The 13,230-nt window shown below is 38.2% G+C and overlaps 1 protein-coding gene across 2 annotated transcripts; it reads right to left on the minus strand.

Moving 5' to 3' along the window:
- Positions 1-297: 297 nt before the first annotated feature.
- Positions 298-2,375, minus strand: LOC131251547 (uncharacterized). Of its 2 annotated transcripts, XM_058252305.1 has the most exons (4): positions 2,267-2,375; positions 1,943-2,184; positions 1,646-1,849; positions 299-469 (listed from the first exon to the last, which is right to left on the minus strand). In XM_058252305.1, the coding sequence occupies exons 1-4, from the start codon at positions 2,358-2,360 to the stop codon at positions 452-454; spliced, it is 558 nt and encodes a 185-aa protein (XP_058108288.1). In that variant the 5' UTR covers positions 2,361-2,375; the 3' UTR covers positions 299-451. The 2 variants fall into 2 exon arrangements, 1 of the variants encoding a protein (XP_058108288.1); XR_009173954.1 differs by lacking the exons at positions 1,646-1,849; positions 1,943-2,184; positions 2,267-2,375 and adding exons at positions 640-687; positions 791-1,077 and having other exon boundaries at positions 298-469.
- Between the last annotated feature and the right edge of the window lie 10,855 nt (positions 2,376-13,230).

Consider the following 13,230-nt stretch of genomic DNA (forward strand, 5'->3'; position numbering starts at 1 on the left):
GTTACGCATAAGAAGATGAAAAGCTGAAACAAATCACAATATAAATCTTTGTAGATTAGTCAAGCAAAACTACTAACATGAAACAAACATTAGCTATCACAACCAACTGTCAAAATCAATTATTTTTGTTTTCAGAAATAATAAAAAGAGAGAGAGAGAGATCCCTCCATTTAGCTTAATCCATAGTTGTCACAACCTACAAAATAAAATAACAAGAAGAAATTAGTTAATATTTACAATCTTATATAAGTTCTATTGTATATGAAAAAAAAAAAATCTTACCAAACAACAACAATCAGGCCAACAAATACTTGTTCCATCTGCATCCCCAATTGTTCTGTATCATCCATAGGGTCTCATTAAAGTCTCTTCACGTACAATTGCCACCTGAATATATACTTCCCAAAAACCATTTCCAAGTGGGAACCCGCCTACTTTTGTGAGCGGATCCTTACTCAAGACAATCCCTCTAGCGACAGTAACCCCACGGATACTAGTAAGAAGAACTTCGATTACGTCCTACAAATAAAAGTTACTATTTAACACAATACATTGCATCATTTGTATACCACATCTAATTAAGAACACAATAATCTCAAAACATAATAAAAGAACTATTTGATTTGTGTGAAAATTTACCCCGGTACTACTGCAAGTCGTAGTCTTTCCCTTTTTCGCTAAGTGTCCCTACAAATGATAAATCAATGTCAATCATCATATACCGACTAAACTCTATATAATATAGGACATAATACACATGTAAATATATGCATATATATCATATAATTACCTGGCTTGATGATGAGGCCGGTTGGTTTAGGTTGAGATTAGCTGAATTATCTGATACTGTGGATTTCAGATTTGTCCTAGAGGATATCAGCTGCGCCATGGATTCTTTAAAAGATGAAAAATCTGATTTTAGGGATGATACTTCCGATTTTAGGGATGAAACTTCCGATTTTAGGGATGATACTTCAATCTGCAGTCCTTCATATTCTTCATTTCTACTCTGAGCAGCGGAGGCAATCCTTCGTTGGCTACGTGTTGTTCCCCACAAATCAGTAGGAGTGGGGCCTAACCCATAAATGCGGACTCGGCCATGTCGATCTTCTCTCATTACTCGAGAGAACAAGTCATTCCTTCTTGTGTTATTCTGTGAGGTATCGGGTTGCTGAGATTTGTTCATTAAGTTGTTCCTGCAATAGAAAAATATCGGTTTAGATTGTACAACGATAAATGAGAGAATTTTTTTTTATAAAGTATAAAACATAACAATTAGATGCATGGATATACCATTACTCTTAATGAAGTCTCATCCACAGGCCTACCACTCTTGCACGTATGGGTCAATATAAACACATCTGCCCGGCTTGGATCCTCGCCACTAGCCATTTTCTTCCTCTATCATTATGTAAATAAGTTATATATAAGAAATAAACCAACATGGTTGATCGAGTGATTAAGAAAATTTACCTCTTCCTCACGTATCCGTGCAAAGCTCTTTGAGCCTGCAGCGTGGCTGATTAATTGTCTTTTTTTATTCTCAAAACTTCTCTTACTACGAGCCTATATGTGAACACACCGACGGAGTAAATTATTGTGTAATTCTAAAACATAAAGCAATCGATAATTACTCATCACATACATTCCCTTCTTTAGAGTTCCAAAACTGAATGAGTGCCTTCCACTGATCCTCTTTGACCCGCTCATCAAGGTTCGCAAGCCGCTCCTCGTCAGTCTCATGAGGAGAATAGTAGAGTTTTTTCAGTTCACCTTTCCAATCCTTCCATTTTCTACCAATTGATTGTAACACCCACTTCTTTGCATCCGCGTCAAACTCAAACTTAGACTGCATCACATGTTAAAACCAGACAATCATATAATGAACAAAAAATGGAAAAAAAAATGAAAAATGAAAAAAACTAAGCATTGTCACCATTACCATAACAAGTCCTAACATATCATCCTTCTTCTCATTCGGCACTGCCCTCCAATCAGTAAATGTAAGGGGTGCATATTCCCCATTGCGTGCTATAGTCCCTAGGAAGTTTGTCAACTTGTTAACATTGTCACCAACGGGTTGTCCTTTAGTATTGATGGGAATAGTAATGCGTTGTCCTTCACGCATCTTCCAAACTTCGAGGCATCGTGTGTGGCCTCTCTTTTTTATCGCACCCTGTGAATCTGTTAAAACAACAACATTAATATGGATACTCGTATAGTTCCTTAGCATAAAAACACATAAAATAATCGATGCATAACATACCACTAGAGGGACCCGTTGTAGCCTGGGTCTGGCTAGGTCCCGCATCAGTCATAGGACCTATCGATCGCCTAGCCGTGCGTTTGATGCGCCTCATGTCTAACACCTGTATATGTCTAGCAATATGACAGTATGACAATAAAATATTCTTCATCTTTAGTTAAATTTCAAAAAACAGTAATAATAATAACAAAATCGCATGGAAAAAAAAACATTTGAATTTCTTTTTCATATATCAGGGCAATATGGTACATAAGAAATCAATTATTGTACATAATGTCGTCTCCATCGGGATTAGAAAAATCAGTATCATCTGTTTGGTCCTCTACCATCTTTTGGGCAGGTAGTAAAGGTGTGACAATTGTTGTACCATCGATGTCTATCCTTTCCCAACTAATAATGTCATCACTTGATTCCTCCAAACTTTGATCATTGAATGATGAACTCTCTAAGTTAGTGTCAACATCATCTGTAGACTCTTCCCCACGCATATCAAACAAATCCCTAGGTTTCGTCCTCACTACAACATGCCAATCTTTCTCGATGGGGTCTTGCACATAGAACACCTGCTCAACTTGAGATGCGAACACAAATGGTTCATCAAACAACTGTTGACCAGTATGGCATAGCCGTTTTAAATTCACGAGCGTGAACCGAAACTTATCCTTCTTCACACCCCTGCCCTGAGATAGAACATCAACCCAATCACACTTAAATAATATAACCTTTCGATCACCACAATATTCCAATTCAATGATGTCTGTCAAGACAGCATAGTAAGTTACATCTCCTGCAATAGGGTTTTTGTCATTAACACTCGCAAAGCTTGATGTCTTTGCAGTCACCACAACTCCACTATGTTGAGTTTTTCTTTTCTTCTCTCGATCTTTAGTGTGAAACCTGAAGCCATTTATTATAAAACCTTCATATCTTCTTGCCATATTAGGACCTCGAGCTAGCCATCTAAGGTCTTCTGAGACCTGCTCATTCTTTGCATAGCGCAACTGTTCAACCTATTCACATATATATAAAAAATGTTAAAATAGAAGCACGTGTCTAGACAATGAAAATAAGTGAACATGCACATGTCCGTCAACTTATTGCATCGACTACTTACATGATCACTAAACCATTCATGAAATGTTTCATTGTGAATGCGCTCTATATCCCTTGGTCGTGCGCGAAGATTCTTCTGCTTAACAACATTCATGTGTTCTCTGTATATAAATTGGTTCCAGTAAGAAACAGTGGGAAGTTATTTTCCACATGTATAAATTAAGTGTCATAGTTGTCTTACTCAAGATATGGGATGATTGCGCTGCTGTTAAACAGAACATATCGATGTGCTTGTGTAAATGCAACTTTATTTAGTACACAATCTTTAGCCTTCCCTAATGCACGACCTATTCGTGGAAAAATAGATGATTGTTCTGTAATGGTGTTACCATAATCATCATTCCGTATTGGTCGGTTGAACCTTGTCTGCACATTATGCAAGTACCTTGAGCAGAAAGTTAAGCATTCTTCTGCCAAGTACCCTTCTGCAATTGAACCCTCGGGCTGACTTTTATTACGTACATAGGACTTCAATGTGTGTAGGTACCTATGGTCACCAATATTAAACAGTTCAGAAATATATGGTCGATTAGCATGACTAGAATAGCATGGAAAATAAATTTAATTTATAAATATTAGCACGCACCTCTCGATGGGGTACATCCATCGGTATTGTACCGGTCCTGTTAGTTTGGCCTCACCCGCTAAATGAATAGGCAAATGCACCATAATATTAAAAAAAGCCGGTGGAAAGATCTTTTCTAGATGGCAAAGTGTTAGCACAATTCGAGATTCCAATTGGTCGAAATCTTTTACTCGGACTACTTTGGAACATAATTCCCTAAAGAAACTGCTCAATTCAAGCAAGGTTGAGCTCACACGCTGAGGAAGTGTTGTTCGTATCGCCAACGGAAGTATTTGTTGCATCATAACATGACAATCATGGCTCTTGAGTCCTAAAATTTTGTGCTCTTTGAGATGCACACATCGTGAAATATTTGCTGCATAACCATCTGGAACTTTCACCCGCTTCAAGACTTTGCAGAAATCATCCTTTTCACTCGATGACATAGAAAAGCATGTAGGTGGCAAATATATTTTATTTGATGAGAGCTGTCTCGGGTGTAATGTTTGTCTTATACCCATATCTTGCATGTCAAGACGTGCTTTCATATTATCTTTTGTTTTCCCTTCAATGTTCAACAATGTCCCAAGCACATTGTCACATACATTCTTTTCAATATGCATCACATCTAGATTGTGACGCAATAGATTATGCTCCCAATACGGTAAATCAAAGAAAATGCTCTTCTTTTTCCAGTTATATCTTTCTTCCTCATTGTCTTCTCGTCTTCTCTTATGCCCATGACTGCCTACGGTCTTCTTTCCAAAAGTGACATTAATTCCTTGTAACTGAGCCAACACATCAGACCCAGATAGCGGAGTTGGCGCCTCACAAAATTCTTCCGTGCCATCAAAGGATCTGCTATCAGTTCTAAACTTATGATCAGGTTCCAAGAATCGACGATGACCCATATAACAAAACTTTCGACCATGCTTTAACCATTTAGATGAAGTGTCTTTATTGCAACAAGGACAAGCAAGGCGTCCTTTAGTGCTCCATCCAGACAAGTTTGCATATGCAGGGAAATCACTAATAGTCCACAACAATGCCGCACGCATTCGAAATATCTCATTGCTTGAGGCATCATAAGTGTTTGTGCCAATCTCCCACAATTCCTTCAACTCATCTATCAGAGGTTGCATATATACGTCAATGTTATTACCAGGTCCAGAAGGTCCAGGAATAAGCAAGGACAACATGAGATACGGTTGCTTCATGCACATCCATGGTGGTAGGTTATATGGTATCAGAACAACAGGCCATGTGCTATGAGCAATACTCATTGTCCTGAATAGATTGAAACCGTCAGCTGCTAACTCGAGTCTAACATTGCGTCCATCCGAAGAAAATGTCGGGTGGTCATGGTCAAAAGTTTTCCACATTGGGGAGTCAGCAGGATGCCTTAATATTCCATCGTTGGTGCGACTCTCGAAATGCCATTTCATAGAGTAAGCTGTTTTTGATGACATGAACAATCTCTGTAACCTTGGTTTCAAGGAAAAATGACGTAATATCTTAGCCGGAATTTTTCGATCTTTTGCTAATGAAGAAGTTGCCTTGTCATCCGATTGATGTTCAACCGTTTTCCATCTACAAGCACCACATGTAGCACATGATTGCTCACCAGCGGCCTCCTTCCAGTACAACATACAATCATTGGGACAAGCATCAATTTTGTCATATTTCAAGCCCAAGTCCCCAATGATCTTCTTAGTTTCATAGAAAGACTTTGGTAAAGTTTCACCCTCGGGGAGTGCCTCCTTCAGCAGTTCAAGCAACGTGGTGAACGATTTGTCACTCCATCCACCGAGGCACTTCACATGGTATAGTCGAACAACGAAAGATAGCTTGGTGAACTTCTTGCACCCTGGGTACAATTCTCGATCGGCGTCTTCCACCAATTTGAAAAATTGTTGCGCTTCGGTATTAAGCCCCGGTGTAGTTCCATATTCTGCATCACTCTCTTGACCATCCAATGTATGTCCAAATGCATCTTCCAACAATCCGTGCATATCGTCGCATGGATCTGGATCATCACCTTCAACATTTGTAGTAGCAGGCATAAAAGAAGACGTAGCTTCTCCATGAAAACGCCAATGGGTGTAACTCGTATTAAATCCATCACACACAATATGATCGTATGCTTCTTGTCGAGACACCCAGTAGTTGTTGTTGCATTTCTTACATGGACATAGGATCCTCCTTCTATTGCTTGCATTTGCAAATGCAAAATCTAAGAATTTCACAGCTCCACTTAAGTATTCGTTGCTCACCCTAAACCATCCAATGAAATTGGAGATGTCAAAAAAATGCATCTTAACCAATGGGCCATAACAACTAAAAGTTATTGAGGTACCTTGACATACGAATCCAACTCTTATCCATCACTATGTTCCTTAGCCACTTCGAAAGACAAGTTGGTGGAAATACAATGTGGGCCCGACAAAGCTTCCTACGAAAGATTAACTAGAATGACTCACTTGAAGATTCACTATTGTCAAAGATTTACTAGAATTGACTAAATCAGTCATCCAACCAAGATCGGATAGATTGTAATGTTTTCATGTTCCCATGTAAATGCCCACATCGAAATTTCAATAGCATCTCCACATGTCTCTTCAGATATGTTAATCTCGCATTTTATTCTCATGTCAAGTATCCGCACAATGTGAGAATATTTGACATTAAAAATCAATTATAAAGATGCAATGCAGAACGAGCATGAACATTTAAATTAAGGAGCCAAAAGCATTCTAATCTATCCAACCTTAAATGGTCATAACAGCGGTTCCCACCTTCCAGGGATCCCTATATTGTTGTCCATAGGAAATGGACCGCTTTGTCATGGTCATAACAGCAGTTCTCACCTTCCAGGGACCATCGCTCAATTAAATCCTAAATTAGTTACCCATCCAAGGTTGGATAGATTGTAATACTTTCATATTCCCATTTAAACGTCCACGCCGAAAATCCAACAGCATCTCCCCATGCCTCTCCAGATAAGTTGATCTTACGTTACATTCCGATGCCAAATATTTAAAGCAATGTAAAGATATTTGGCATTGGATACGGAACGAAAGAAACATATCCAAAGAGAAACGAGGAGATGGACCGCAAATCAGGCATGAACATTTAAATAGATTATATGAAAGCATACTATCCATCTAACCTTGAACTGTCCAAAATGGGACAATTTGAGCTATTTCTATGCCACCAAAAACACACCATATCTATGTATGGCCACATAGAAATCCTCAAACGGGTAACTAATTATCTAACTTACAAATCACAATCACAAGTCACAATTATAAATTAACAAGTCACAATAATAATTTAAGAAAAAAAATGTAATACATATAAAGCATACCGCCCAAATTTGTATTTTCCTATTGTGACTCACATGAGCACTGGATTTGCATAAATTTTCCTATTGTGACTCACATGAGCACTCACATATTTCACATGCAATTGTTTCTAGATAATGGTCAAGCTTTCTAGAACTCCATAAATACAACACCTCTTTTGTAGTGTAATTTGAATGTACTGTTATGCACATTATACAGAAACATTTTAAAGACTATCTAACTTAAAATATCAATGAGCAAGCAAAATCACCTGCAAACACATCTTTACACAGCACAAGTGCCAACCTAGCAAGTGCGTGGGATATCCAACAATGCATAAGGTGATCCTCACCATGTAGATGAATGCATACAACATAAGGATTGTATGGCTAAAAATACACTTGCCAAAGTGCCCATTCAACGTATAATTGTGGACCAATATGAATGCACCATACTGAATCCTAATTTTTTATCACACGTGCTGCACATAAAGGTGCATCTGGAGAGGGGTGAGCATAGCAGCATCACCAAAACTCAGTAAACATAATATTAAAAACAAAAAAATACGAAGCTAATGAACAAGACCCTGCCCTATATCGGTTAAAAAGACACATTTTCCTCATGACGTTAACAGGTAACATAATGAGGAGAAATGAATGGCACTTAATACAAATCATATTTATTAATCTGTAACAAATCACTAAATTGATCAAAATCCCAATTGAATCAGTGCTGCAATTTTTATTTCAACAGAAAAGGACACAAAGTTTCCAACCAATTACAATGGGTCATGAATTCATCAATTGAAGTAAACCATAAAATTAATCCAGCAAATGTAAGGCAGATACCATTGATAGAGGCAAGTTCATTGGTTAAGATGGGATTTTGTAACTAATTCATGGAAATAGGTAGGTATTTAGCAATGCATACAAAGATGACACAGTCACATATCACTTAATCAATTTCAATGACCTCAATAAGTCCATATCGTCCAAACGTAGAAAAAAATAATAAAGAAAAAGAAAAGGGAATCAGGCTATCCAAAACACATACCCTGTTCTGCAATCAAGTCATCCACCACCTTAGCTATCTATTTTTTAAAACACAACATAAACCAAATGTCAGCAGCTGCCAAAAGGTAAAAGAAGTGTTGACTAAAAGCCCGTAATATTTAATGTCTTTTTTTTTCCCCGAACCTTATTAAAATGCTCATACTGCCTGTTTCCAAGCCCAAAAACACCATATTTGAGGTTCTGAAGCCAGTTTCCCCTCTCATTCCCCTAAAAAAACCCAGATTTCAAAATCAACCAAACCAACAACAGAAATAATCAGTGTCTAATATCAAAAATATCCAAAGCATCCCGAAACAAAGATGATCAGACTGGAGGGGGAAGTTGATTTTTGTTTTCTATTTTTTCTAAATTGTTGCAAGTCATTGAGAATGGTTTAGTTTGAATTAATTGCCTACAACATATAAAATTTTTGTATGAGGTTTTCCTTATAAGATAGTTCTTTATCTTGTTACTATTTCCTTTTAGATCATGGGCCGAAGCTAACAAGCTCATGGCATGCGTACGTCGTGCATTCACTTGCCGTTGGTTCTAGCAAGGGTAGCGGTAGCAGTGGCAATTCCTTATGAGACGGAAATTTTAGTTTGCATGGTGTGAGCTGGCACAACCATAACTTGCTTAGTTTACAAGACTAAGCAAGGCGAATATGTGAAGCCAATTCATGATTTCCAAACAATGGTGAAAAACAGGGCATTGTTCCATAACATAAAAGTCACCATTGAGGAAAAAGTGGACATCGTTTTGAAAATAATAGCCGTTATTTAATTATAGGCCTTTTTCTGTTTCTATCACGAACTAAAGTGACCCATCCTTCATAATGGGTGATTAAAGGATGACCATTGCAAGTCATTGAGAATGGTAAAATAATAGAAACACCAAAATTCAGCGAATGGAAAGTTCAGGTTTAATATGGTTTAGACAAGTAGTAGACAAAGGCATCTTGAGATTAGGGCCCACTGTAATCTTTATTTGCCATCCAACCTATTGATTAGGTCAAACAGACCTGGACGAAGGGATCCAAAACTTTTCTAGCCCCATATCAGCATCTTCATGCAAATGAACCTCAAATGATCCAGACAGTTGATAAGATGGACCTACCGTGGAAAGATAATGACCCTCAGATTTTACATATTAGACAATCCCATCCAGCTCATCCATGGATTTTATTTTGTACCATTGTTATCCCTAGCAATTTATTTGTAGGCCACTGATTCAAGGGTTAGAATCATCCGATCTGGGAAGTTTTAATAAAAAGGAAGAGAATGAGTCGATCCATTGGATCTTTCAGGAAAAATAAAATAAAATAAGAGCTGATCCATTGGATCTTTCAGAAAAAAAAAAGAGTTGATCCAATGGAAAATGAACTGCAGAAATTAATTTTCACAATGAGCAGTCTATACACTGGACGGTCTTGTTACATCAAATGTGCACAAGTTCATCAAATGTGCACAAGTTCATAGACATTTTATTCCAAATATCAGTTCAATCACTCAATCATTTAAATCATTATTATGGACTTTCCTACCGCATCAAGTATCAGATCCACACTAATGCAAGACAATCAGAAAGGTTCAGCTCCAAACAAAACATCAATGCCAACTGATAGATGCAATGAGAAGGCAAAAAGGAATATAACCCTAAAAGATCCCTGGGAATAGTCATCTATTGCTCTACATAAATGCAATACTTCCAAAATTCAACTTCGGTTACATATCAGATGATGAGAATTTTGTCCAAATTTCATCACTTATTACATACAGAAGTACCAGTTAAGAAGCATGAAAAAAAAAAAAAACAAAAATAGAGGAACCATTAAACCCAGTTAAAATCCACTGCTCATGACAAGCATAGAACCACCAAATTCACTCCCATGAGCTGAAGGATTGAAGGATAGAAGCCCACAATGGCTTTTATTTTAGGCAATGCTTGGTAGAGCTAAATCTAAATTACAGTAGGAACATGGCCTTCCCAGAGCAATTATTAAACCTTTTCCATGTTTTTTTTTTTTTTTTTGAAACATAACAACAAGCTTCATTAAAGAGGCGTTGAGATAGCATCAAAAACTACAAACAAGAAGACACATGAGCATTGCCCAAAAGGAAAAAATACCTTGACTCGGCCAGATTGAAGGGTATGTCAAGGAGAAGCAAATCTCCAAGGCGCTGTCTTGTATGAAGGAAGCCGCATCAATCAAGAGGTTGCAGGTCTGGCAACCAAGACCCGACACCTAAAATTTTAAGACTTTGTTTTTTTGTCCAAAGAGAATTCCCACACAACGAGAATAGCCAAATCAAAACCAAAACTAGCAGAGTCTTTACACGAGAAAAGAATCAATAGTCGGAGATTATTCCCCTACAGCAACACATCTTTCAAGTCAACAATCTAATTATTGCAAATTTGAAATTATGAGTAAATCTAATTATTGAAACTAAATCAAATAGGATAGAGACTCCTATATAGCAATTAACAGAGGAGAAACGGAACCTGAGATTCAAATCGTAGCTTGCTGATGCACCAGCTTCACCTTCTCTCTCAGGAACTGCCGTATATGTTCACGTTTCCAGTTGTCAATTCTGCAAAATCAAATACAGAAACCCTCAGTGCACAGAAAATAGCCTCAAGTTGGAAATCGCATCAAGAAAACGCATCTACAGAAGATCCAGTGCAGAAAATAGAAAAATTAGGGCAGAGATGGGAAAATCACCTGCTTATGATGGAATCGAAGGAAGATCGAGATCTCACAGAAAGCGAGCGAAAGAGATCTAGGGTTTTTTTTATTTTTTACCAACTCCTCCGATCTCCGCAGTGGAGATGAAGGAACACTTGAAACTTCAAAGAGTGAGAGGACAGCGAGCGGAGAGGGAGAGGGAGAGGGAGAGGGAGAGCACGCAAGAGGGAGTGGGCCGGAGAGGCAGAGAGAAGGAGGGAGATGGAGAGGGAGAGCACGCGAGAGTGAGAGGGAGAGGGAGAAGGAGAGCGTGCGATAGGGAGAGGGAGAGGGAAGGAGAGCGAGATGCAGTGGAGAGGGAGAGGCAGGGAGAGGGAGATACGGCGCAAGGGAGAGGCAGAGAAAGAGGGAGATACGGCTTTAGGGTTTTTTTTTTAATAGCAAGGGACCCTTTACCCGCAGCTGTTAAAACGGGCTGCGGGCAAAGGGTAAGCCCATCAGTCGGCTAAACCGTATTTTGTTGTAGTGAGATGAAAAATATGCGATGCATGCCCTACGAAAAAATGCTAGGATTTTTTTTCTACCAACAGTTAGGATGGAGAGAGGAGTGCACACACAGATTGCCAACAAGGACTTTCGATTTTGGCAAAACAGTTACAAGCCACATCTGTTAGAGACAAAAATCGTGTTCATGCACTCGTGTGTTAGCATGCGGAAAGACCGAGGGTCTAGTCAGAATCGTGTGCTTGATATGATGAATGACTTGAATTTTCCAAACGAACACTAACGGTGGGCCACCGTTCACAAAACACGGAAGGTGGTTCATTCAAATGGACATAGGAGGGAAAAATAGAAAAGTGAGGAGAGAAATCTCCTTTTTCAAAAATCGTCTAGTCAAACCCGACTTTAACGCATGGATGGATTCGGTGCATAACGAGTGCACTCCCATTGGTGTACACGTGAGTTGATTCAATGGTGGATTGAAGTCGGTTTCTATGATCAGGGACAATCATTTGACTGGCCTGGTCTTCCTACACCCTGGACCCGGAAATGAAGTAGATTCATTGTTAAAGTGGATCAAATTTAAAGAAAATCATTTTGTTTGTTAATTTTAAATAATATGATGGTTGGATATCTACTGAATCTAATCTTAACGGTTCTAAGGGTCTCCAGTCTAGTTTTACTGAACATCAACGATCCTAGGAGTCCTTTAAAGTATCTAGTCTAAGGGTCTCCAGTCTAGTTTTACTGAACATCAACGATCCTAGAAGTCCTTTAAAGTATCTAGATGGAATCTAATAGTTGGAATTGATGATCAGACCCCAGATCGAATTATGTGAACTCTTAATCTAATGATCAATCTCAAATTCATCAATTGATTTTCAATTTCAACATTCGGATCCTGAGATAAATAAATTTATTTTAGGAACCCTTCTCACCAATTCCATTCTAGGTGACCTAAATACCCTATAGGTGGAATTATAGCTATTGATTTTTTAATTAGTTGATTAAATTGCTTGATCTATAGATGAAGATTACTCCCAATGGCTAGATTGCTTTAAAATTGTTTATCGATGGTCTTAGTGGTTCTAAAGACTGTCTAGGTTAGTTTTACAGGTTGATTTCTGAACTAGATGGTCACTTTAGTGAGATTTAATAATGAATCATCTAATGGTATGTTGTGGAACTAATGAACGGTGGATTCATGCTAACACCTGAGTACTGAAAAGTATAGGTTTTTAGCTTCTTCCTTCTAGCTTCAACTTCTTTCAAAAGATAACTCAACTGAGTAGAATTGAACTAGACCCGAACTCATTCGAACAATGGCATGACTTGAACTAAGTCACGACCCGACTTAGTGTTATGTTTTTTAGAATAAAAATAAATTTCAAAAATAAAAGTTACTTTTAGAAAGTAAATAAATATATTAATTATTTAAACTTTTCATAAATAGTGTGTATAGCTAGTCGGTAATAGAAGGGATTTTTGCTTATGTAACCAGGGTTCAAATCTTCGTACCGTCCACGCAGCGCTCGCACGGCATGGGCGGTAGGGCTGCTTGGGCGCTTTATTAGGTGCACTTCACACGTGCGCATCGTTGCAATGAGCAATAAGAGCCTTAGTCTTTTTGACACACGGTTCAAACTTTTTTGGGCCATGTTTCAACTGGTATTGAACCGGAGTCTACCTTGATGTTTTATTAC

Source organism: Magnolia sinica, chromosome 1, assembly GCF_029962835.1.
Source record: "Magnolia sinica isolate HGM2019 chromosome 1, MsV1, whole genome shotgun sequence".
Classification (NCBI taxonomy): Eukaryota; Viridiplantae; Streptophyta; class Magnoliopsida; order Magnoliales; family Magnoliaceae; genus Magnolia; species Magnolia sinica.